This window comes from Hemitrygon akajei, chromosome 30, assembly GCF_048418815.1.
Source record: "Hemitrygon akajei chromosome 30, sHemAka1.3, whole genome shotgun sequence".
Lineage (NCBI taxonomy): Eukaryota > Metazoa > Chordata > Chondrichthyes > Myliobatiformes > Dasyatidae > Hemitrygon > Hemitrygon akajei.
The window spans coordinates 23,429,145-23,457,038 of record NC_133153.1 but is presented as its reverse complement, the minus strand read 5'-3'; the positions used below and the strand labels follow the sequence as shown (position 1 = coordinate 23,457,038).

Here is a 27,894-nt window from a genome sequence, read left to right as displayed (position 1 = left end):
ACATATTGACCCCACTGTATATGAGATTCACTGTATGAATACTTTTTTGAGATAGTCCAACCAGCCACCAAACACAGCTATAAGTAACTTCCAAAAAAATCCCTCACAATATCATATCATGCTCCCTTCTTCACTCTTATTTTCTTTCAAGCCATCCCATCTAACTGCAGGTGTTCTACAAAATGCACATTTTTAGAAAATGTTCTTTTGCCTTCATTGCTTGGGATGTCTAATATGCTTTGAAATGCTTAAATATTAGAGCTATGAGTCAACCTTCTAAATGAGAAACTTCTTTGTGTCACCCAGTCATATTTAATCTGAAAATCTTATAATGACACTGAATAAGGCCATTCAGCCCGCAAGTCTGTACTTGGATGAACAATCCTACTAGTCTCTATTTCTTGAAGAACACCGCTTCTACACATGCCCATCAATTCCCCTTTGGTTCTTTTAGCTTGTAATGTATACTAAGGCTATTTACAGTAGCCAATTAATCTACCAGCATGTTTGCGAGCACTTTGAGGAAACCCATGTAGCTATGGAGTGAACATACGAACTTCATACAGGCAAGGTCTGAGGTTAGGAGAAGTGTGAGAGTCATGCTAACTGCTGTGCCACTGTGTCACAGTCTGTGGACATAGAGCATTCAGTAGGATAGTGTTGTTGTTTTATGTATCACACTTTGTACATGGAGAGCATCAAGTGTGCAACAGTGTTATCTATCATGGTTGTCTTCATTGTTCAGATATTCTAGCATCTATACATGCTTAAGGAATAATGTGGGTACTGAACACAACAGCAGGTATTTACCAAATAATAAAATAATTGCTGAGCTCAATTTAATGTGCTGTGCCTTAGTTATTGTCTAAGGACATAAGAAGAACATTGCCCTCCCATTCAATAGATCACAGTTGGCTTAATCTTTGGCATGGCCTAACTTTCTTTCCAACTCCCATAAAAATATGGATCTCAATAGTGAAGCAATAATGTGATTCATTCGGGATATTCCAATTGTTTTGCATTTGACAGCTAATTCCCTCAATTACGCAGATCCAGAACCAATCCTAAAATGGATGTCCACATCTGATGACACGTTATTCCACTGGCTGCAGTGTTTGCTGCCACCATTCAAAGGCCAATCTGATCTGAAGCAGCCTGACTCTGGCTCTGGCAGTGAGGCGTGACTTCCAAGGGAATTTCACAAATCATAGGATTCTCCGGAGATTGCAGAATGCTCCTGGACTCAATGGCGAGTTTAGCACATCCCGTACTTCCTCAGGGCTGTGCAGAGTGCAGAAGACTGGCATTCCCTAATACCGTCAATCCCAGTGGTTTTATGGAATCATATGCAATTGACTAATATTGTGAGGCTCACGAATATTGCAGTATCCCAGAATAGAAAGATTGAAATATGCTAGTAAAATAGAAACAAAGACAAGATGAAGACGTTTAGTTCTATCCAATAATTTTATTTTCCCTATCAAAACTTAAAACAAATTAACTTGGGAACAATCATTATCTATAGTATTGGTGCGCTCGACACAGACAGGCATTCAAGTGCACAGACTTCTCTTCAACTGAGCCTTGGTTGTGAAGGATTCACGACCTGAAGAAATTAAGCAGCCAATTGACATTTCCTGGTGAAGTGTGCGGGAGCAAAATCTGGCAGGAGTTAGTGCTTCTGGTGGTCTGAGAAAATGATGTCGCTGTTGGGAGGTTGTCGAGATTTTTTTAGACAATTGAAAGATCATAAGATAGAGGAGTAAAATTAGGCCATTTGGCCCATCACATTTGCTCTGCTATTTCATCATGGCTGATTCATTTCCCTCTCAGCCCCAATCTCCTACCTTCTTCCTGCATCCCTTCATGCCCTGACTATTCAAGAATCTATCATCCTCTGCCTTAAATATACCCAAGGGTATTAGAGTGGAAAGGGCATTAGAGCTGGGGAGACCCAGGAATTGCAAGTGGAATTCAGGAAAGGATTCCTACCCAGTTCGTGATGATTTCACCAGCATGTAACAATTTTTTTTTAAACCTGGCTTTTCCTGGCCACACCTTGACTCCAGACTTAGTTCAATCACTTTGGCCATCTGGCGGCTTGTAAAATGGCAAGTTACATTGCTGGTTAAGTTAGGTCCCTACCTAGCACTCCTTACTGTAAGTTCAACTGTTAGCACGACACCTCTCACTAAAGAGTTTTGGATGCAGCACCTCTTAAGTGCGAAGAGTTAGGACAGGGATAAGTTTTTTGGGGGTAAGGCTGGAAAGATTGAGGATTCCATTTCATGAAGATAACAGCTACATGAAACTGTATTGGTTAAGGTATTTCAATCAGGGAGGAAAGTATACAAGAAGAATAATATTGAGAAGAGTGTTCATTAACCTAAAGGCTTCAGCAGCTGCTTTTTTTTTAAGCAGAGCTCTAAAAGCAAAGCTTTCTGACCCTGGTATCTGATTAAGGACAGGCCAGGATCCTCTAGGGAAATAAAATAAACACACCTTCCACTTTGGGATACAAGTTTAATGGAAGGGAAGACCCTGGGCACAATAACTTTTGACAGCTAATACAGGGGAGCCAATTTGGTAATTGCCAGTCGAGTGAGCTTTCAGACATGGTTGTCTAAACCATTCTCAGAGAAATCATAAATATGAGAACAGGAAATACTGGGAATCTTGAGCAACAGACACACAAAATGCTGGAGGAACTTAGTAGGTCAGGCATCATCTATGGAGAGGAATAAACAATGTTTTGGGCCACTGATGAAGGGTCTTGGCTCAAAAGATCGACTCTTTATTCCTCTCCATAAATGCTGAGATTTTCCAGCACTTCGTGTGCGTCACTCCCAGAGAGAGTCAGCTAACAACTCCCCTGCCTCCTTCCACAGTATCTGCCCCTTATCATTCCCATCATTTCCCTCAGATTATCAACTTCCCTCTTGTCTAACCCTCCATTACCAAATCTGACAGGTATAGCCATGCCTATGAGGCATACAGAACTGTCCCAATCACCTGAACCCACTGTCCAGAGAACTTCAGGTGGGGGGGGGGGGTTAGAATGGCAAGAGAGATGAATGGAGAGGGTCTGGAGGGAAACAGGAATGGGGAATGCTGAAAGAAGGTGTGGGAGGGGCAATTACCAGAAGTTTGAGAAATGGATGCTCATGCCCATCAGGTTAGAGGCTACTCAGACCGAATACATGCCATCAGGTTGAAGGCTACCTAAATAGAATATGCCCCCACATCTTCTTCACCATTCTCCATTCCTGATTCTCTCTCTCACCTGCTCATCACCTCCTCTGGTACTCCTCCTCCTCCCTTTCTTCCATGGTCTTCTATCTTCTCCTATCAGCCCTTTATCTCTTTCAGCAACCAACTTCCCAGCTCTTTACTTTACTCTCTCCTCCTGTCTCGGTTTCACCTATCACCTACCACCATGTATTTCTTCCTCCTTTCCCCCCACCTTCTTGCTCCTGACTTCTCATCTTTCTTTCCAGTCCTGATGAAAGGTTTTGGCCTGAAATGTCAACTGTTTACTCTTTTCTATAGATGCTGCCTGGCCTGTTGAGTTCCTCCAGTATTTTATGTGCGTTGCTTTGGATTTCCAGCATCTGCAGATTTTCTCGTGTTTGTGATGACTAATTACTTGATGTGCTTCAACTTATCAATGAACAACATTAACACCATTGCATGTAGGAAAACATAATGTTTGGGAATGTTAAGGTGTATTGCAATCCACCTCACCAGCCTCATTTTTAGAAAGAAAATCCTCAATTGCTCCACCTACCTATGTACCCGTTCTCAGTGCTGTGGATAGCAGTTCCTTTGACGCCCAGACAATCTCTTCTAGATACTCTGCTCCTATGTTGTTTAAAGCCTGAGATTTCTGTTTATTTGCCTTCTCCTGAAGTTGTCCATTTCCCTCAGGCCAAATATATTTGAGATCTCCAGCTACCCATTTTAATTCCACTTCCAATTCCCATTCTGATATGTCTATCCATGGCCTCCTCTACTGTCGTGATGAGGTCACACTCAGGTTGGAAGAACAACAACTTATATTCAACCTGCTAGCATTAACATCGATTTCTCAAACTTCCAGTAATGCCCCCCCAATTCCTTCACCATTCCCCATCACCTTTTCCCTCTCTCTCACCGTATCTCCTTGCCTGTCCATCGCCCCCCTTTAGTGCTCCTCCCTCCTTTTCTTTCTTCCATGGCCTTCTGTCCTCTGCTATTAGATTTCAGCCCTGTATCTCCTTCACCAAACAATTCCCTAGCCATTTACTTCACCCCTCCTCCCCTTCCCTTGCTTGGTCTGCTGAATTCCTCCAGCATTTTGTGTGTGTTGCTCGGATTTCCAGCATCTGCAGATGTTCTTTTTTGTTTATCAATACCTTTTATAGTCTGTTTCATCAAATATAAGATTTCAAAATAAATCAGAAGAATCTTGAATTCGACTGATTAGGATTCAAAAGACACAAAACAGTGTAACTTTTACTGCCAATAAATATCAGGTCAGATTTATTACATACTCTACTCAAGGAATGTAAGCCACATTAAAAATCCAAGAGTTGCACTGAAAATCCTTTCAATTCTTTATACATAGTTATGTGACTGCAATATTTTACTATTTCTTTCGCATCTTAAAATTCTTCACTGATTCCAAACAATCTTGCAGACTCATTCAGCCACAAACAAACCAGAAGTCTGGAGACCTTCCACCATTTTGTCTTCGCAAGTTGGACTTTAACAAGGAACAAACCTTCAGACATGGTATACAGGAGAATTCCCTTTGTTCTTTCAGCAGACTTTGCAAAAGCAGATTCGGGACATAGGCCACTCTCGCAGACTATCTGCATTAATCATAAATTAATTATTAATCATGATGTTGTTCTTAATGATATGATAACTAATGTAAATTCAGCAGAATTTTCTGACTGAAAATTTATATTTTTTATGTTTTTCAATATTATTTTAGATTAAAAGTATACAATTACAGATTGCTAATCTTCACAAACTGGGTATTAGCTTGAAACTGGAATTTAACATTCACTTCACACCAATTAAGACAATGCTCAATTAAGACAAAGTTCGAAAGAAATTAATTATCATAGTATATATATGTCACCATATGCAACCCTGAGTTTAATTTTCTTGCAGGCAAACTCAATTCATCCAATAACAATAATAGAATCAATGCAAGACCAGTGTGCAAAAGACAACAAACTATGCAAATACAAACAGAAAAAAAGCAATAAAGATTGAGAATATGAGATGAAGAGCCCTTAAAAATGAATCCATAGGTTGTGGGAAGAAAAAGCATTTCAGGATGTATATTGTATACATTTCTCTGACATTAAAGGTACCTTTGAAACCTTTGAACAGTTCAGTGATGAGGTGAGTGAATTTATCCCCTCTGGTTCAAGAGCCTGATGTTTGAGAGGTAATAATTGTTCTTGAACCTGGTGGTGTGAGTCCTGAGGCTCCTCTACCTTCTTCCTGATGGCGGCAGCAAGAAGAGAGCAGGGCCTGGATGCTGGGGGTCCCTGATGATGGATGTTAATTTCCTGTGACAACCATGTAGATGTGCTCAATAGTGGGAAGGGTTTTACCAGTGATGAACTGGGCTATATCCACTACTTTTTGTAGGATTTTCCATTCAAGGGCACTGGTGTTCCCATACCAGGCTGTGATGCAGCCAGTCAATATACCCTCCACCACACATCTATAGAAGTTTGTCAAGGTCTTAGATGACATGCCGAATCTTCACAAACTCCTAAGGAAGTAGAGACGCTGCTGTGCTTTCTTTGTAATTGCACTTAGGTGCTGAGCCCAAGACAGGTCCTCTGAAAAGATAACACCAAAGAACTGTGGCAGCAAAAACTTCTCCATTTTGTGTAGCCTTGGGGGATGCATTGGGTCCCTCAAGCAGAGCATAAGGAGAGATAAACCACAGCAACAGGCCCTATCGACCATCAACTACCCATCAGTTAGATGATGTTGGTAGACCAATGATGATAACCTGAATATCCCATTGCTACTGACTAATCCAACTGCAGAAGACAGACCATCTGATAAAGGACTTTCAAAAAGGCAGGCAGAGAGGAAATGTAGATGGGTGGAGTCACTATCCCTCAAGGTAGTTATTTATTTATTTTTAATTTAATTTATTTTCAGATACAGTGTGGAATAGGTTCTTCCGGCCCTTCGAGCCACATCACCCCAGCAACCTAACCACGGGACAATTTACAGTGGCCAATTAACCTACATGGTGCGTTTTTCGACTGAGGGGTGGGAACCAGAGCACCCGGGGAAAACCCATGCATTCCGTACAGAGCACACCAGAACCCTGAACTCCGATGCTCCAGGTAGTATTCACGTCACGCTAACTGCTAAATTACCACGGTGTCCTCTCCCTCGATATCAGGCCGACCTTACTGGATAACTTAAATCACTCTCATTTCTGCAAATTGCTTCAGTTTTCCAAGCATAAGACATAAACTGAATCACCATCCACTTGGTCCAACAAATTGCCATGATTTCAATATGGATTTCCTAATCCGCACACCGTCCCTTCAAAGAGGGACTGACAATCAATTGCAAATTATGGACATTAAGGACTTATTCGTCACTAATTGACTCACCTCACTATCCTCTGTTAGTTTCTTCATATTTAAACTAGAAGAAAACTGGAAACTTGTTTTTTTTTCCCATTCACAAAAGCCACTGAGAGATCAGCAGATCTCTGTATTAGTCTCTGAAGATCATTCTTTAAGTTGTTAAAACCATGTCCTACAATTTCCATCCTGGTTCTGTAGCCCAGCAATTTCTAGCCTGGTCCTCACCACTCAGCAACAGTCCATGCTGCTCCCTTGCCTCCTGTATAACTCCAACTCACTGACTCTCCTGTTTAACCCCAACCTACTGACTCTGCTGTATAGTTCCAACACACTGACTCTCCTGGATAACTCCAACACTCCGTTGATGACCTGACTGGATGTAGAAAGACCCAGAGCCTGCCCAAATGAGGTGGCAACGCCCCCGGCCAAAGAACACGGAATGTAGAACTGTACAGCACAGGTGCAGGCTTTTCAGCCCAGCATGTCTGCACCAACCAGGATGTCAATCTGAACTAATCCCATCTGCCTGCATGTAGACAGACATGTGTATAGGCAGAAACTAAGTATCTCTTAAATGTTTTGCTATCATATCTCCTTTTATCATTTACCCTGTCAGGGCTCTCAGGCACCTAGAAAAGAAATCTTGCCTTGCACATCTCCTTTAAACTTTCCACCTGTCACCTTAAATCTATGCCCTCTAGTATTTGACATTTTCATCCTGGGATTAAAAAAGGCTCTCACTATCTGCTTTATCTATGCCTCTCATAATCTAACCTCTCTAGAGAAAAGAATCCAAGTTTGTCCAACTTTCATTATCACTAATGCACACTCCAATTCAGGCAACAGCCTGATAATCCTCTTCTGCACGCTCTTCAAAGCCTCCGCATCTCTCCTGCAGTGTGGGGACTAGAAAAGCGTTAACAACCTGCCTTGTAGAACTTGTAGATCGCCTAAGCTCTGTTCTACTGCACACAATACTCTGGATCTCATACACTGCAGAACTTCACCCTGGAGGACTCAGAAATAAATTCTTTGTGAGCCTGCTGTGCACTGTCCTGGAAACAGGCTCGGCTGGGAGCCCCACAATTTGGAAGCCACTATATAAATACATGCCGCTACGAAGCACCTTTTTTATACGGATCTGGTGAACTTGAGGTGAATTTCAGTTCACGATTATGAGCAGGAAAGTTCTATCAATGGAATTTTCTCCACTTAGTGAGAGCTTTACTAAAAAATGTAAAGCTTTTAGTGTCCGCTGTCTGTATATTAAAAATCCATTCATAAGCTATTAAACCCATTAGGTGTCACTTTCCAAATGTTTTCCCATGCATTGGCTCTTAACCTTCACCTGTTATTCCCCTTACATTGGGAGCTCCCTTACTGATGTTTCTTGTTGACCACATCAACTCAGACAAAAATTTCCACCCAACCTTCATTTCTCTCTCCTCTCCAGAAGGTAAATGTGAATGAAGCACATGGAATGAAAGTGAAGATTTTTCATACAGACATCAATATTCAGATCAGGGCAGCCAATGGCAACTGAAAAACTGCCGATGCTGGACACCTGAAGCAAAAATCAGATCAAATCAAGTTTAATTATCTTTCAACCATGCATAGATTCAGCCAACAAAACAACATTCATCTGGGGCCAAATCATGCAAAATAGAACATTCAAAATAGTGTGCAAAGAAGCATATTCACGCAAAACACACACACACGTATAGTCCAAGACGTCCTGAAATTAATGATACAGTCTCCTGGCAATGTGCAAGTGCACGCAATCCAGCCTGTCATTCCACTGCTCAACCACGGGAGGCAGCTCCAACGGGAGAGGCTACACTGTACCGCCTCTGGCATTTCCTCCGCAGGAAACGCTGGAAACACTCAGCAGATCAAACAGAGTCTGTGGAAAAAGTTAATGTTTCAGGTTCAAGTGCCTTCGTCAGAACTGGGATGGAAAGAAAATAAGACAGTATGAAGTTGCTGGAAGAGACGAGACGAGTCAGAATATTTCTGATAGGGCTAGGTCATAGTTATTGATCTATGAAGTTACCTTGCAGATAGGAGAGAGGACATGGTTTTGAGTTCCAAAGAGTATTGAAATGAGGGCAGGTACAGAGTGAGAACACAGTGAAAAGAATGTAAAAGTTTCAAAATGCAGGGCTATAGGACATACCCAATAGGTCAGGCTAATCTAATGGAGAGAGAAGACAGGAGCTGAGAGGAAGCTGACCATTCTGATATGCTAACATAGTGGTTAGCACATCATTTTACAGTACCGGCAACCTAGATCCAATTCCTGCCGCTGCCTGTAAGGAACTTGTACATACTCCCCATGATGGCGAGGGTTTCATCTGGGTGCTCTGGTTTTTCCCACAAGTCCAAAGGTGCACCAGGGGTTGGTACATTAATTGGTCATTGCGAATTGCCCCGTGACTAGGCTACGATTAAATTGGAGGATTGCTGGATGGTGCAGCTTGAAAGGATGGAAGGGCTTATTCTGCACTGTGTGCCAATAAATAAATACATAAATAAATAGCTAGATACAGACGTGGGATGAAAGTTACCCAAATTTGCAGAACTTGACGCTAAATCCTGAAGGCACCAATCTGCCTAAAACGAAGATGAGGGGCTCCTCAAGCTTATGTCAGGCCTTGTTATAACAGTGCAAGAGCCCACAAACAGATCAGTCCAAGTGGGATGAAGAATTAAAATGACTAGCAACAGAAAGCACTGAGTCAACCTTATGGACTGAAGGCAGGCCCTCTGCAGTGTGGTCAAAATTTCCCAACGTAGAGCAGACCAGATCGTGAACTCTGATTGTGGTGCACCAGACTGGAAGAAATGTAAGTGGGTCTATGCAAGTAAAAGGCTATTTGAGCCCTAGCTGCAGTGAAGGAAAGGTATGAACAGATAGGTGCTCCATCTCCTGCGGAGGCATTGAAAGTTGCCATGAGAAGGGGAGTGATTGGAAAAGATGAAAGAATGAACCAGTAAGTCATGGAAGGTAGAGCTGATTCAGACAGTTAAAAAGGAGCAGAAGGAGAACTTGCGTCTGGTGGTGGGATTTCATTTGTTGGTCGAACCTGAGGTACTTCTCCTGGTCTTTGTGGACCATCAGCATTCAGTCCACCTGGGCAACTCCAAGCTTCCTGTTGCTGGCTACTTGATTTCTCCAGCCCATTGCACTCTGACGTAATGGTCTCTGATCTCCTTTATGGAGCGTTTTTAGCATTTTCTGTTTTTGTATTTCAAGCAGTCAGTTGATATTATCACAACTATATTCCTTTCCTGGGGTATTATGTGAGATTCAATCTATAGATTAATAATGGAGATACAAATTATCTTCTTGGATTTACTCAGCTGCTTCAAATTCATTTAAGGTTTTCTTATTTTATTAATTTACTTATTTATTGTTCCAGCCATGCCCCTAGACAACACATTTCTTTGGCAATAAATGCTGACCTCCCCGGTCAGGGCAATGCTCATGGATATGAGACGGTGAGCTATCTTCTCGCACTGCTGCAAAACCCCTGGTGAAGAAAATCACCTGGACTTACAGGGTCATAGAGACTATACAGCACACATTCAGCTCTCTGGCCCAACAGCTCCACTCCGACCACAGTGCCCACTCAGCTGGTTCTAATTTCCTGAATATCTCCATCCTGCCATCTACCTATCCAGGTGCTTCTTAAATGATACTTCAAAAATAAAATGGTGCCTCCCTCAACCACTTCCTCTGGCAGCTCATTCCATATACTCATCACCCTCTACATGAAAACATTGCCCCTCCTTCTGGTCCCTTTTAAATATTTTCCCCTCTCAGCCTAAATCTATGCCCCCTAGTTTTCCTAACCTGGGGAAAAGTCTGTTACCCTCCACCTTTTCTATGCCTCTCATAATGAAACATTTCTATGACATCGCCCTTCATTCTCTGATGTTACAAGCAATAAAGATCTAGTCTGGCCATCCTCTCTCTGTAACTCAGGCTCTCTATTCCCAGCAATATCCTTGTTAATTTTTTCCAGTTTAACCATATCCTTCCCAATGGCAGGATGATTGAAACTTCACTCAATACTCCACTGACCACTGCAACAAAATGTCCCAACTCCTATATTCAGTTCTCTGACAGATGAAGGCCAGTGTGCTAAAAGCCTTTTTTCACCACCCTGACCACCTGTGATACCACTTTGAATGAACTACCTATTACACTTTCTACAATGCTTTACCTCATACTTATCTGTACTGAAATCCATTTGTCACTCTCCAGATCCCTCCCTAAATGTTCAAGATCCCCTCGTTATCTATAATGGCCTTCTTCACTATCAACACCATCATCATCATTTTGTGCCGTGTTGTATGACGTGGGTGATCATGATCTCTGACCATGACTGCTCTTGGCAAATTTTTCTACAGAGGTGTTTTGCCATTGCCTTCTTCTGGGCATTTGACTTTACAAGGCGGGTGACCCCAGACTTTATCAATGCTCTTCAGAGATTGTCTGCCAGGTGTCAGTGGTCGCATAACCAGGACTTGTGATATGCACCATCTGTTCATATGACTGTCTACCTCCTGCTTCCATGGATTCACATGACCCTGATCAGACTGGGGGATGAGCTAAGCAGATGCCACACCTTACTCAAGGGTGGCCTGCAGGCTAGCAGAGAGAAGAAGCGACTTACATCTCCTTTGGTAGAGACATATCTCCACCCCACCACTATCAACACAACCTCCCAATTTCATGTCACCTACAAGCCTTGGATATTCATATTCAAATCACTTGTAAAAACAATGAATATCAGGGGTCCCACTACCAACCTCTGTGGCATGCTACTACTCACAAAACAACATGCCAAGAAGCAACATTTGGCCACCACTCTCTGCTTCCTTCCTCTGAGCCAATTTTGAATCCACTGAACCAGCTTTCCCTGGATCCATGTGGTTTAAACTTCCAGGCCAGCCTACCATGCAGGACTTTGTCAAAGGCCTTGCTAAAGTCCAAATAGTCAACATCCATTGTCCTACCCTCATCTACAGTTTTGGTTACTGCCTAACTCTCTAAGAGGTTCGTCAAGCATGACTTCACATGCATTAAGTCGTGCTGACTCATCCTAATCAGAAAATGCTGGAGGAACTCAGCAGGCCAGGCAGCATCTATGGGAATGAATAAACAGTCGATGTTTTGGGCTGGGACCATGACTGTCTATCCAAATGCTGGTCGATCCTGTCCCTCAGAATCCCCTCCAGTAACTTCCCCACTACAGATGTCAGGCTGACCAACTTGTAGTTCTCTGGCTTGCCCTGGCTACCCTGTTTAAACAGTAGAATAATTTCAGCCACCCTCCAGTCTTCGGGAACTTCACCAGCAGCTAATGATGAAGAAAAAATATATGTGCAAGGGCCTGCACAATTTCCTCTCTAGTCGGAGGATATCCTCAGTCATACCTGGGGATTGATCCACCTTAATATGCTGTAACGCTACAAAAACCTTCTCTCTGGTAATATGAATGCCCTCCAGAACATTGTTTCTCTTGTCTCTTGTTCAGCTATGATTTTCTCTCAATAAATACTAAGGAAAAATATTTTTTAAGTATCTCACTGATCTCCTGTGGCCCTGATGATCACTAAGGAGACCTACTTTCTCACCAGCTATCCATTTTTTTCTAATATATATTGTTATTTTCCTTAAACTTAACTGCCAGATCCATCTCTTACCCTCGTTTGATTATCCTGATTTCCCTCTCAGAATATTTTTAATCTTCTTATGGTGATCCAATCCCGACCTCCTAAACCAATGTAAATTGATAGGCTTTAAACCCAAATATGATGAAGGAATGACAGCATATTTCTGTATCTTACTCTACTCACTTCTGTCAGCGAAAAGTCACGTATATGAGAGGGTAAAGTAGAAAATCACCACTAATGCGAAATTCACCCTCCAATTTCAATCATTTGATTTGCTGGGCTACAAAATGTATCAGTTAAAACCACTCCACTTGGAGATTTTAATTGGAAATAAACAACTAATTTTCAGCTATAATTTAATATTTTTATGCCGTAAGCCATGGGAGGCTCCACATGGTTTACTCTATGGAGAATCCCGGCTCACAGATCAGTGCTTTTATGCTGTGGCTCCATCCACTCAGTGTTCTGGTTGACTGAAGCAGTCTACTGGGAAAGCAAGACTGTTAAATTCATCTCTTGGCGAAATACAATCTTGTTTATTCTAAACTTCTCCACACACACATTTAAACTTACATTCCCATTCTTGCTTATAACTGCTGACTTTCCACTTCCACAATCAGGATAAGGTGTTGAGGATAATTTACGATTCTGTGCTCCCAGTGGACAGGATGGACAGGAAATGCAGGCAATGCACACGCGAGTATCCAATTGTAGCGTTACCCCCAGAGGCAGGCAGAGCGCATGAGAAGAACACCATGACAACAGAGAAATCTATCACCAACAGTCAGAACTGTACAGGGAGTTCAGTTGCCATTTGTTCTCAATGTTTCTTTGTGACAGATTCTGATAGTGGGAACACAAGCTTATTTTAATAAAGCTTGCCACAGCAAACATGTCAAGTAATAGGTTTTATTTATTTGCTTCTGGGATGCGAACGTCATTTGCAACATCTTGATTTATTTTCCATCCTGAATTGCACTTAAATTGCGGAAGGCGACTTGTAGTAAATGTATTCTTGGTTTTGGAGTTAAGGATGGAAGGTTTCCTTCAGAGATTATCTCAGTGTCATAGAGATATGGAAATAAGCCCTTTGGCTTATTGACTGTGCACTGACCAATCAGAATTTACCTACACTAACTCCACACTAATCCTGTTTTACTCTCCCCATGTTCCCATTAACTTCCACATTAACATCTACATTGGCGACACCCCGTCATAAACTGGAGGCATTGCTTCTTCGAGCACCTCTGCTCTGTTTGCCACAAGCCGAACTTCCCGCTGGCCAAACATTTTAATTCTGATTCGCATTCCTGTTCTGATATGTCGATCCATGGCCTCCTCTTGTGCCAAGACGAGGCTACACTCAGGGTGGAGGAACAACACCTTATACCCAATCTGGGCAGCCTCCAACCTGATGGCATATCAATTGTTCCTTCTAGTAATAAAATGAATCCCCTCCCCTCTTCCTCTAGTTCCCATTCTGACCTTTCACCTCTTCTCACCTGCCTATCGCTTCCCCCTGGGTCCCCTCCTCTTCCCCTTTTTCTTATGGTCCACTCTTCACTCCTATCAGATTCCTTCTTCTCCAGCCCTTGACCTTTCCCACCCACCTGGCTTCACCTATCAACCTCCCTCCTTACCCTCCCCCCACCTTTTTATTCTGGCATCTTCCCCCTTCCTTCTCGGTCCTGAAGATGAGTGTTGCCCGAAACCTCAACTGTTTATTCATTTCCACAGATGCTGCCTAACCTCCAGCATTTTGTGTGTGTTGTTTCCCTCCAATTCTACCACATCCAGTCTTCGGAGCTATTTACGGTGACCATTAAGCTCACCAACCTATGCATCTCTGGGACATGGGAGGAAATCAAAGCATGTGGAGGAAAACCACACAGTCACAGCATGTAAAGAGCAGCAGAGGTCTGATCTGAAGCAGAGGAGGCTACCTCAGTAGATATATTTCAGCCAAGGCTAGATAGCTTTTTGCATCGTAGGGGAATTAAGGGTTATGGGGAAAAGGCAGGTAGGTGGAGATGAGTCCATGGCCAGATCAGCCATGATCTTATTGAATGGCGGAGCAGGCTCGATGGGCCAGATGGCCTATACCTGCTCCCATTTCTTCTGTTCTTATGTTGAACTTGTGTTGTTGGAGTTGTGAGACAGCAATCCACCAGTTGTGCCATTGCCCTTCCCTCCTCTAAGGGGCATCAGTGAATCAGGAGGGTTTTCTTGATGATCCAGGAAGACATAGCTAAAACAAACTTTTCAAAGATTCGAAGTATGCATGCAGTATACAATCCCACGGAAAGCCATGAAACAAAGAAACATCACGGACCCTGTTCAAAGAAAACATCAAACACCCAATGTGCAAAAAACAGAAAGGATGGCACAAATGGCAAAAAAAAAGAATGAAAAATACAGAATACAAAACACCCAACCATAGAGTCATTGAACAGTCTAGGAATGTTCAGTTTGTTTCAGTTCAGTTTAATTTAGTGCTGTGTTGTTCACTGACTTCGGGCAGTCAATTCAAATAAACACAAAGTGCCTGAAATGCACAGAAGTCAGGCAGCATTTGCGTCAGAACTGGAAAAGTGAGAAATCTAGCCTTAAGTGGCAGAGGGGGAGGTGTAGAGGGAACAAAGGTTGTTCAGGTGATATAGTTACCTAGTTACTAGATGAATGAGGATCGTAGTGTGAGCATAAAAAAAAGAAGCCTGCTGGTAAATATATGAGGGAGAAGACAGTAGCTGCTGTGAATACGATACCAAGGAGAATGCTGGAGATACTCAGCAGATTAGGCAGCATCTGTGGAGAGTGACAAATGGAGTTAAAGTGGATGACCTTCCAACAGAACTGGTCATTTGGCTATCTGAAATAATCTATAGAATGCTTGCAGTTTAAAATGATCAAAGTTGTAGTTGGTTAAGTTTGCAAGATAATGGTTATCTAGGAATTCTGAGCAGGCTCAGCTTTCCCCACGATGCATTAAGCCCCATCTTTGTATATTTGTGTCAAGTTCCTCTTCATGCCTGCTAAATTGGCTGATGAACTTGGTGGTTGGATATTTAACAGTGACCTTGTGGTGCTGCATATTGATCCTCAAATGCTGGGCCTAATTTATCACTATAAAACTACCACAGCCAGTTTAATATTATTCCTCTTTTATAGGACCAGGATACTGTAGAAATTGGCCTTTTCTTGTATGGAGCACATGCCTGAATTAGCGATGTAAACATGCTGGTTTCAATATTTCATATGTGCTCCCATGATATTTTATATTCCATATTTATCATTATTTCCTGACAGCAAGTGATCATTCAGGCCTTTGAGTCTAAGGAAGAACACAGAGCAATATTATCAATCCCATGCTCCCACTTGTTTGCCTGTCATATTCTCTCTCAAATGCCCAGAACTCCTTACTCTTCCCAACATACACCTACAGTAGGACTACTGTGGTGAACTACATATACCTGTCTGGACACGCCCCCCACCCCCCCGCGCTGACTGCTCCTGTGGCTCCTCCCACAGACCCCGGTATAAAGACGATTGGAGGCACTGCTCCTCCCTCAGTCTCCAGGATGTTGTGTGGTGGTCACTTGCTGCTTGTTCTTTCTTCCAGCCAATAAAAGCCTATATCTCGCCTCACGTCTCCGAGAGTTATTGATGGTGCATCAACTACATTTTAATAATAACCATTTAACTTAACATCCAACAAGTCTTAGGGGTGCGGAAAGAAAGTGGAAGAGCTGGGGGGAAGCATACATGATTTGAGGGGAATGAATATGGTCACAAGCAAATTCCGTACAGACAGGATCGAGCTGAAGTCGTAGGAGCTGAGATGTTACCTGTTTGCCCTGCCTGTAATAAGTGATAAGCCTTTCCCATCCAGTTCTCCAGAAAGTGTGATATAAATTGCTGTAGAAATGAAAAATCTTGTAGAATTACTCCAGCTGTGCAGACCACTTAAGCAATATTTTCTTAACATAATGATCCATCAGGTGAGAAATGCCACTGATATTAAGTCCATCCCACCACAAATTCATTTGCAGATCGAGTTTCTATACACCATGAGGATTTTTCCTCATTTCTTTAAACATAATAGTACACTGTGTCATAAGGTTACCTATTCACCGAGTAGACCTTGGGAGAGTGGTGTAGAAAAACTTAGGGATTATCCTTACGTCTGTATAACCTAAGGTACTGTCCTATCTTTCAGTTGTATAGCTAGTGACCATCAAAACTTTTACCATTTCCACCTTCTGAGGCCTGCTCTTGACAGTCCAGACTAAATTGGAAGCTCACAGAATAGATACATATGTACTCATTGTAGACAGCAAACACTGCACACTGTCAACGTCTTGTAGCTTTGCATGGAGCTTTTTTGAAATATCTATATCATAATGCTTTAATCTGTTCATTTCTTTAGATATTATCTTTCTTGGAAAGAGGATATTAACACAGAAGTATGCTAACATCACAATGGATCGGTGTAAAGATTGGCTGAATGGAAAGATATGTGGCAAAAAGCTTTTGAGTAGATTTTGTACTCTGGGCTCTCTTTAAAGGTGCAACATGTTACAAAATGGTCAATGGAGAAAGATGATTCGGAATGTTTTTTTTAAATTTGGTGATTTTTCTGTGAAGTTCCATGTTGGATGTAATTTTCATTCGCATGGCCATGGAGAAATAAAATCATATACAGAGTAGAAATTCACTCTCTGCCACACACTGCAGATCGTACACAACTTTCAAAAACGCTCATTTCATTGAAGCCAATAGATCTGAACTGAGGAAGCACAGATAACTCATTGCTGACACTTTACACATTGTGCACTTTACAGATGGGCCGTGGATGCGTTCCGACCAGGCTTTCCGATGATGTGTGTGTTGGTGGGAGTTGGGGGTGGGGAGGGCTATTGGGACTGCAGGAAACTGAGCAACTGAAAGATTTTGCTCCAAAGTCTGTAAGAGGCTTATAATTTTGCTGATGTTTGTTAAGTGGCGAGCAGGACATGGGCTTTCCTCTATATGTTGAAAGGCTGAAGTATTAATTTCCCCCGGAAAATGGGTGACCTCTCCTTGAAGGGTTTCTTTTACCTGTCTTAGTTTCTGTATGATACCATCGAAAGGCACAATTTTTTGTAACTGCATAACCATATGACTAATAGAAGTGTGCAGTTCTGTCTATACTAAATGCATACATTGGGTGCATCACCTGAACTGTCCAATACAATTGTGTGCAAGTTTAGACGCATGAGCAATTAGTCTGAAAGTAAAACAAATTGCGAAACTCTGCAGGACTCCAGCAAATTGTGCAGAAATTGCAGGAGCAGTGTATGTACTGTGACGTGAATACTACATGTTGCGGCAATCAGCCAATGAAATATAATAAATTAAGCTGGGATTTGAAAAATCGTTCCCTACTTCTCAGCTAAATTTTTAAAAGGGCAGCCCCAGTCACTTTTGGTTCAGTTGGCATTTTCTTCCAAGTTATCTTAATTTCTTATAACTGAATCGCACGCTGAGGTGCTGCGATAAATAATTCATGGGTCGAGCTCTTTGTTGCACATCCCCGAGATTGCAAGCTGGAATACTGACAGCTGTGTCTGGACAAACACTGGAGATTTGACATGACAAGCAACTAACAAGTTTCTTCTCGTTTGTTCTATTGGCACACAATGCGGTGGGCGCAAAAGCCCAGAAATCAGAAAAGGGTCCCTTTATTTTTGCACAAGTGTATGCCACATCAGCTAATATCTGACCAGTAACCTCTGGTCATTTACCACTGCCCCACCCCCTCATGCTTCACACATGCCCGCGTCCTTCACGCCTGTCGACCGATCAATACGAACAATTCTTGGAGAAATACAATGTATCCATGGCAACAAAGCCACATATTCTCGATGGAAGCCAATGAGACCAGTACTGAAATCTCAGGAGGGTTTCCATCTTACAAAGCAAGACATATTTTGATATAGGAATGTCTGCTCACAAAAAAAGCAATAATTTTCTTCACATCAGAACCTGCTGTGTACAAGTACATTACATTAAAGAGATCTTTAATTTTGTGTGTTTGAATCATTATGATTGACTGACGTTGTAAAGTGAAAGATAACATTCAAAAGGGATGCACACAAGTTCGTCATTCGTTTAAAACCATACTGCAGTTTAGAGAAAGGATTAGAAGAATAGGCCCTGAAACTTGGCAGCAAAGCAGGCGTCAAACTTCCGAGGAATCTAGGTTGAGTGGAGTAGCTGAAAGATAATCCTGGAGCCACGAGTCCAATCTGGGTTTGGAGATGACCTCGGGGACCTGACATGGATTTCAAACTGCACCCTTCCACTGAAAATTAAATCTCAGCAGCTCTCTTGTGAGATGGATCAGGGGACTTTTCGCAGCTGCCCCTGTCAGGGCTGGCTGCAAGATTTGGAAACCTCTTAGCTCAGTTGACAGGCCTCAGAGAGAAGGAATAAAAGAAAATGATACATGATTCGGCACACAGTGCCTGCCCAAGAAACTTAAGAAAGCAACCAAAGAAATGATCGCACAAAAAACACCCAAACTAAATTAGGAATACAAACTCAGTGGGAAAGTAAAACAAGAAATTGAATGAAGAGTTTTCCTTTGAAAAAAACATGAGCAATTGTACATACACGTTCTGAATGTACAGTGTACTTTGCTGCAGTCAGAGGGACATAAAGATGTCAAGGTCCTCTCTGCTTCCGCAGACACACAACTCCATGTCATATTTGTCACTCTACATTTCCCACCTATCTTTCAATGGCTTTCACCTGGACTGTCAGACTCCTCAAAGGCACATCCATCAGCCACCTCCTTGGGTCCTTGGTGCTTTTCCAGGTCTGGGCTGCAGTCATGTGTGACTACGTTGACTGAAGCTGTAAAACAATAGAACGAGCAAACTATGAAAGAGCACTAATAACAAAATACTTTACAGGGCTAAGTTTAGCACTGAGCAACATGAATTGACGTGCTATCTGATTATGAAGAAGTGGAAATGAAGCAAATACTGGCACACAATTAACACACCCAACATTAACAGAAGAAAATCTATGTAAATGTTATCATTTTTCTCACAGATATCCGATATTCAGGAATGGTACTTAAATTTTGTCTTTGCATTTATTTTGCTTAATGCTTACTGAATACGACCATACATTTGATTGAATTTGTAACAGATGCCCTATACACCAACACTTGAAACGTAGCAAAATATTAGAGTTTAACCTGAAAATGATTGAATACTTTATTTTGAGTCAGAACAAATAGATGAAAAGCAAGCCTGCAGTATTATGAAACAATATGGTTATACAATCATAGTTTGGAATCTTTTATGCAGCTCGTGTGTGTAATTGGTGTAAATAATTCACCACATACTTGAGTAAGGAATTACTATGATCAATTTGTGCAGTCAAATGATACACACATTGCTTTTGAATGCAGTTGAGACTCTGCTGCCCACCAGAATCAATGCGATTCTTTCCTTCGGTTCTCTTTCCAAGTACTCTTGAAGGCAATGGCACAGAACAAATGTCACAAGGCGTGTAACACCTATCCACATAAAAATGAATCACTCTTGTTTCATGAGCTTCTCAATGCAGGTATTTACAGATAAATATTAATTTAATAGAGAGAGAGAAAAAAAAACTGTCCAAGAGCTTGGAGAATCTAATGCTGCATTTCTTAATCTCTACAACATTACAAAATAGGAATTATCTTCTCATGCTCTTTCACCACTTCTGAACCAAGCCTTAAAGTAGACCATTGTGGGGTTCCACATTGTGATGAAGGCAGGAAGAGTAAAGGTACAATCAAAATTGGGTCAAGGGGGCAGTGGGCTCTGCTCTACAAGAGTGGCAGAAGCTGAACGTTGCACCCTCCAAGACTGACGACTATTCACCTCAGCACAACGAGTCACTGGTGGGGGGGAAATGAGTCCTCTGAAAAAACAGCCCAGAAATATAACACAAAGAAGTTGGAACCAGTTAGTGTTAGAGATTGTGTATCAGGGTAGCATGGCGGCTAGCGAAACACTTTACAGCGCCAGTGATCAGGGTTCTATTCCTGCCTCTGTATATGTAAGGAGTTTCCACATTCTCCCCATATCTGTGTGTGAGTTTCCTCTGAATGCTCCAACGTAAGGGTGAGTAATTTGTGGGTCTGCTATGTTGGTGACACTTGTGGGCTGCCCCCAGCACATGCTTGGATTGTGTTGGTCGTTAACACAAATGATGCATTTCAATGTGTGTTTCAAAATATCATGTGATAAGTAAAGCCAATCTTTATCTTTGGAGAGTTAAGGACAGAGGAAAATCCATAATGTTTATGAATAGAAGAACAAGTTTAATGAAATAACAATTATTATGTTCAAACAAAAATATAAAACAAATACAATAAAGCCCAATAGCTTTGTCCATCGCCTATCAATTACCAATCCTATTGTCAATCAACTTTGCACCATTTACAGTGCAGATAAGAAAGGTGGGAAGTGAAGCAAGCCATATATGCAACTGTGGAGGGGAGGAGACAAGAGGGCACACATTAATCTTGGGTAAGTCTTAAAACTTTAAATTAGGCCTGACATACTACAGTTTGATTAATAGGACTGGATGTTACAATCCCCAAAGTTTCTGCACTGCACTTGGCTTGAGTGGAAGTAGTTCTTAAAGATGACCACTAGATGATGTTACTACCATTATGACACATCTTCAGTTGTGTACCTCGACATCACTGGGTGTTTCGGCCTTGGTATTACGGAGGAATGTACTTATGCTATTGCATATGAAGATGAAGCTGTGGATAGGTTCTTCTGAAGTCAAGAGTGAGGTAAAAATCTTACGGCTACTGTCATTTTATTAGATGTTCACGATAGTACAGGTCGGACAGGGTCAGCCTATAGCAAAGAGCAAGGCAAGTAAAGAAGTACAAAGGAACGTGAGCATATACATTCTTTTTATATTGTGAGCAGGCCTGAGATAAGAAACCTGTGAAAACCTACTGACTGTGTTACTCTTCGGCTTTGCACACAAAGGAGCTACGGAAGTAATAAACTAAGTTACTAAAACTCTACAGACAAACATATACTGTAAACAAGTGAAAAAAGCTGAAACTACTAGGATTCCAACAACACTGATGCTGTTTTGATCCAATGTGAAGACAGAAAGAAATGAGAATCAGAATCAGGTTTAATATCACTGGTATACATCGTGAAATTTGTTAACTTAGTGGCAGCAGTACATTGCAATACATAATAAAACTATAAATAACAAAAAGAAATATAAAATCTAGGCACTGTAAATATCTGTATATTTCCATGTTTATTAATCATTAGTCTCTTGTAATCATCTTCCAGTGGAATACAATTAGATTAACCTGCACTACGTTTTGGGGAGTTGGTTATATAAGGAGGACTTCTAGTTTGCCTTTATCGTGAAGTAGTTAGCAAGTTCTTTAAAATCCACATTTAAACTCTTCTGTCAAAGGAGAAAGTGAAAAAAAGCTTCCCCGGCTGGTGTTGTTGATAGTATCAGTTCTGTCAGGATCTGGACCAGTGCTCATGCTGATTTCACATACCTTGCCACGCAGACTTTTCATGGTGCTGTAAGTCCAAACTTCCAGTCCATCCTCACTACTGTGGCTGCCCTGCGAGGTCTCAGACAGTTAACCCTGCAGTCCTGTCCTTGTACCATCTTAATGGTCGTTTGACTCCTGATTTCTACCAAAACTCTTTTTAAATATCACTGACAAAACTGACATTTAAAATAGTTAAACAGATTGAAATTAAAATGTAAATATTATTTCAAAATGTTTAAAATGTATATAAACCACGACATTCATTTTGGAATCTAAGTTGTTACCACATTCAATTACATACAGTAGCTTTGGTTGATGTAAAGCTAAGGGGCCAGATACAAATTTCTCCTGGTCTCCATACTGAGATCAGCAAAGGTCACATGTTTATTTGCCACAACACAAATCACATGTATGGAAATCAAGTTGTTAAGTTTATTGTCATTTAACTATATACATATATATAATATATAGCCATATAATGCATATAGAAATGAGACAATGTTTCTCCACACCAGGGTGTAAAGCCTGGTGGTACACATAGCACACAATAACTTATGAAAGTAAGGATAAAATCTACAGATGAATCATGCAAAATAACAAACTAAAGTGCATAAATTAAATATTGCAAGGTAAGGAACTGATTAACCATGCCACTTCAAATATGATGCAGCAGGGAGTTCAGTAGCCTACTGGCCTGACGGAAGAAACTGTTTCCCATCCTGGCTGTTCATGTTTTTATGCATTGGGGTCTCCTGCCTGATGGTGTAAAATCAAAGAGGATGCTGGCTGGATGGGTGAGATCCTTAATAATACTAAGGTGACAGTTAACCTTTGCACTTCACTTAGATGATGGGTCTCTAAATCCTGGGCAAATGTTTTAATATCTTATATCAAGGTACCACATATTTATGAAAATATTTCTTGTATAGATCACATTTTATTTCAGTCATCAATGCAAGATTCAAGAGCAAGCTTCAGGTTTATTTGTCACGTGTACATCGAGACCTACAGAGAAAAGCTCTGCTTGCATTAAAGTCAGGCGTCGCCACACATGCCGGTGCCAACATAGCATGCCCACAATGCTGGGCAGAACTACACAGGAAACTCGGTACAGTATCAGCACCATAACCTGTCATCAACACCCTGTGAGACACTCACCGACCCTTTCACAAGAGTGGCCTGCAATGTACAATGTTGGTTGTTGGCCAAGGACACAGCACGCTGCCTTAGCTGAGGCTCGAACTAGTGACCTTCAGATCACTAGACCAATGCCTTAACCACCTGACCACGTGCCAACACTGTAAGGATGTTGGCAATTAGAATTTGGGCTGTAGAAGGGAGAGGCTCCCCATCACTGGCATTATGGGCACAAAACTTGAACGCTCTGTTAATCAATTTTGGAAACAGATTTAAATCCCAGGACTTTGCACCAATTCATTAATGGACAAAACATAGCTCATCACATATAAGCAAAAACAATGGACATTTAGGATGTACTCTAGTTAGAAATCTCTACTCATGATGAAATGACAGAAAGAAAGTGAGGACTAATTATATTGAAATAAAAGATTATCAATTGCTTAATTAAGATGCAGAAATTATATGCATATGGACACCGCATTTATACTCTCAGTGACCACTTTATTAGATAACTCCTGTACCAAATAAAATGGCAACAGAGTGCATGTTTGTGGTCTTCTGCTGCTGTAGCCCATCCACTTCAAGGTTCGACTTGTACGTTCATCAATGCTCTTCTGCACACCACTGTTGTAGTGCATGGTTACTTGAGTTACTATTCCCTTTCTGTCAGCTTGAACCAGGCTGGCCGTTCTCCTCTGACCTCTCTCATTAACAAAGTGTTTTCGCCCATAGAACTATCGCTCATTGGATTTTTTTTTGCTTATTGCACCGGTCTCTAAACTCCACTGACTGCTGTGCGAGAAAATCCCAGGATATCAGGAGTTTCTGAGATACTCAAACCACCCTGTCTGGCACCAACAATCATTCTGTGATCATAGTCACTGAGATAGCATTTCTCCCCCACTCTGATGTTTGGTCTTAACAACTGAACCTCTTGAACATGTCTGCTCATCACGTTGCTGCAAAATGATTGGCTGATTAGATATTTGCATTAATAAGCAGGTGTACTGGTGTACCTAACAAAGTGGCCACGGAGCAAATAACAACATACAGAAAGTGATAATATTAAACTGTGCATCTATTGACACCCTTCCTTGCTAAATTTTTTCCCATTCTTTCCTGCACTCTCTCACACTTTCTCTTTTTATATATCTCAGTCTTTTCATATGCAGAGGCACAGACATGGAACTGAAAGCTAAAAACCTCACTTTTAAATGATCAGTTACCATTATGCTGACAAGGAAACAGAGTTTGTTTTGCAGAGTTGACATTAATGGTGACAAATTACACTACAGTGAATTAAAAAGAATCTGCACAAGGAAAACAATGTATTTGGTCTCTGCAGAGTCAATTTTAAAAGAGACCCACTATACAAGGGTATATTATAATGCAGACAATCAATTAATCAAACCCCTTCAGTTATTTAAGAAATAATTACAAAATAATATAACTGCACAGGAATGGAATAAAAATCTACTAATTAATGCATTGCATTTTAAATTAATAATTTTCAACCTGTAGGAAATCTGCAATATCAACCACCATATTCTGCAAAGGAACGCTAAGGTTAGCTAGAGGCTACCATGATGGGAAACCCGGCCAAGCACACAGAGCATTCCTGTCAGAGATTCCACTCAGTGTGTCACTATCAATTGGTGGCCAGGTGAGTCTATTATGTCAGAACATAGGAATTCTGAAAAAGACAATCCCTACTGAAAAATAAAACATAAAATGACAATTCTTCAGAGATCAGCACATCTGTGATTAAACTGTCCAGAAGGAAAGAGCTTTTAACCAATGTTTCGGTATTACATTGGGTTGTACCTTGCACAGCAATATTCTCAGTGCTGTAGTTCTGGGAAGATTCGAGTTGGCTTAATGTGAACCTGAAGTAAATGATAATCAACTCAAATGTTTAGTTAAAGGAATTCTTTCCTTACCCAATCAGTCACGTTCAGGCACTCCCAAGTATCAGCTCATAATCTGCACAGAAACAGTTTACCAAAGTGGGTAACAATTGCAGAAGCAACCCCAGTCAGCTTATCTAATGTTTAATTCACATAAACATTGCCGCACAAATATTTTAGGCCCTTGCGGTCTGACAAATTTCACTGATTTCCCTTGATAAGGCACGGCTGTAGAAACAACAAGAGGCCGGGGAGGTGGGACAAATCACCAGCTGTAGGATTTGCCTACAAAACATCACAAAGCAATTGTTAATCCTACAGAACGATGATTGCAAAAGTTGAGACCTTCCCTGTAATCACAGCAACAAAAGTCCAGCTCGATAGTTCCAGATGATGAAAGAAAAGCCACATGAAATACCAACCCTCTCTTCAGAAGCTGTCAGAATTTTTGAGTATTCCCAGCATTTTCTGTTATTATTTTGATTTGACATCAATGCTGACAAGTTGACATATTGCAATGGATCAAAGCTTACCCATGGTTGGTACTCTATATCTGAAAATAAAGACATAAAGTCATAGAGTTACAGAACATTACAGCACAGAAACCGGCCCTTTGGCCCATCTAGTCTGTGCAGAACTATTAATTTGCCTAGTTCCATCAACCTGCATCCAGAGCAGTGTCCTCCATACCCCTCCCATCCATATACCTATCCACATTTCCCTTAAATATTGAAATCAAACACACATCCACAATTTCCGCTGGAAGGTCATTCCACACTCTCACCACCCTCTGAGTGAAGAAGTTCATCCTCATATTCTCCTTAAACATGTCACCTTTCACCCTTACCCCATGACCTCCATTTTTAGTCTCACCCAACCTGCTTGCATTTACCCTATCGATAACCCTCATAATTTTGTATACCTCTATCAAATCTCCTCTCATCCGGAAGATTTCTTTCAATCTCCTAGCAATATGATATAGGCTGTGTAAAATCTTTGCCTTGTTTTATAAGGGTTCAGCTAAATTGATCACAGCAGTTACTCCAAACGATAAATATAACAAGGTACTTCTGAGTTATGATTAAGATTATTTTATGACTAGCTTTGCTTGTCACATGTACATGGAAATATACAGTGGAATGTGTCATTTGTGTCAAAGCAAATCAGTGAGGATATGCTGGGCACAAGTGTTGCCATGTTTCTGGTGCCAACATAGTGTGCCCACAACTCACTAACCCTGATCCATATGTCTTTGTAATGTGGGGAGAAGCCAGAGCACCCAAACACAAGGAAATCTGCAGATGCTGGAAACCAAAAGCGACACACACAAAGTGCTGACGAACTCAGCAGGTCAGGCAGTATCTATGGAAAGGAATAAAGAGTCGATGTTTTGGGCTCAGACCCTTCATCGGGACTGGAAAAAGAAGTTGAGAAGTCAGAGTAAGAAGGTGGGAGAAGGGGAGGAAGAACTTTCTTTTGTCTAATTTAAATACTGGTTTTAAGTTTGATGAAAGGAAGCTACATTAAACACAGGTTGGACCTCAAGTGGGCTTCTCTGTTCATGTGTCACATTTTAGGAAGAATATCAAGACTTTTCTGTTTATGCACGGATTTACTGGAGTGAATCCATCGAAGAGGGACTTGTATGTATAGAGATGAGAGAAGCTGGATTGTTCTCCTCGACAGAAAAGAAATTAATGGGAGATGAGGGAGTCTTATATGAAAGGCTTGGTAGAGTACATAAGGAAATTATTTTCTACTGGTAGAGGTTGCGGATGTAAAAGAATTGACAGACAACCAATAATAGGATGATTCATAGATTCATTGAGAAGTACAGCACAGAAACAGACCTTCTGGCCCATCTAGTCTATGCCAAAAGCATTTAAGTTGCCTACCCTTATCGACCTGCACTGGGACCATAGCCCTCCATACCCCTACTATCCATGTACCTGTCCAATGTCCAAACTTCTCTTAAATGTTGATATCAAGCTTGCATGCACCACTTATGCTAGCAGATCATTCCACACTCTCACGACCCTCTGAGTGAAGAAGTTTCCCCCATGTTCCCCTTAAACTTCTCACCTTTCACCCTTAACCCATGACCTCTGGTTGTAGTCTCACCCAACCTCACTGGAAAAAGCCTGCTTGCATTTACTCTATCTACACCCCGCATGATTTTGTATACCTCTGTTAAATCTCCTTTCAATCTTCTACATTCTAAAAAATATAGTCCTAATCTGTTCAATCTTCCCTTATAACTCAGGTCCTCTAGACCCAGCGACATCCTTGTAAATTTTCTCTGTGCTCTTTTAACCTTGTTCACAGCTTTCTGTAGGTAGGTGACCAAAACTGTACACAACACTCCAAATGAAGCCTCACCAGTATCTTATACAACTCCAACGTAACATCCCATCTCCTTTACTCAATACATTGTTGCATGACAGCCAACGTGCCAAAAGCTTTCTTTACGACCCTATTTACCTGGGATGCCACTTTCAATGAATTATGGACCTGTATTCCCAGATCCCTTTATCCCACCACACTCCCCAGTGTCCTACCATTCACCTTGTAAGTGATGTTTGATTTTAACAATGCAAGTTACTGAAATGAAGCAGGAAACATGACAGGGTTAGATTCAAAAGTTGATTTCAAGAGAATTTTAGTCGTATTTGAAAATGAAAAGAAAGATTGCAGGTCAAGGGAGAAAGAGAAAGGGAGGAAGATTAATTTAACAGATTTCTCAAATCAACAACACAGGCATGAGGACCAATATCCTCCTCCTGCATAATATGACTTGGTGGTCCTGAATGAATCTGAAAGGGATGGAATAAAGTAAAAGATGATAAGAGGGTGATTCTTCCTTGAAAGTAAAAAATTGAGAAAGGCTTAAATATCCACCATTAGCATTTGACAAGACAGAAGTGAAGGAGATGGAGGAAAGGAGAGTAAA

General features: G+C 41.3%; 1 protein-coding gene across 3 annotated transcripts in view; it reads right to left on the bottom strand.

Moving 5' to 3' along the window:
* Positions 1 to 2,503: 2,503 nt before the first annotated feature.
* The window catches only part of LOC140718865 (WD repeat-containing protein 72-like), a 339,559-nt gene continuing 314,168 nt past the window's right edge, over positions 2,504 to 27,894 (bottom strand). For 2 of the 3 annotated variants that reach the window (XM_073033117.1, XM_073033123.1), the window contains 2 exons: positions 19,098 to 19,202; positions 2,504 to 4,853 (listed from right to left, as the gene is read on the bottom strand). In XM_073033117.1, the coding sequence (XP_072889218.1) occupies positions 4,801 to 4,853; positions 19,098 to 19,202 (158 nt within the window). In that variant the 3' untranslated portion in view covers positions 2,504 to 4,800. Of the gene's footprint in view, positions 4,854 to 19,076; positions 19,203 to 27,894 lie in introns of all 3 variants that reach the window. The other variant, XM_073033118.1, reaches the window with a different exon arrangement.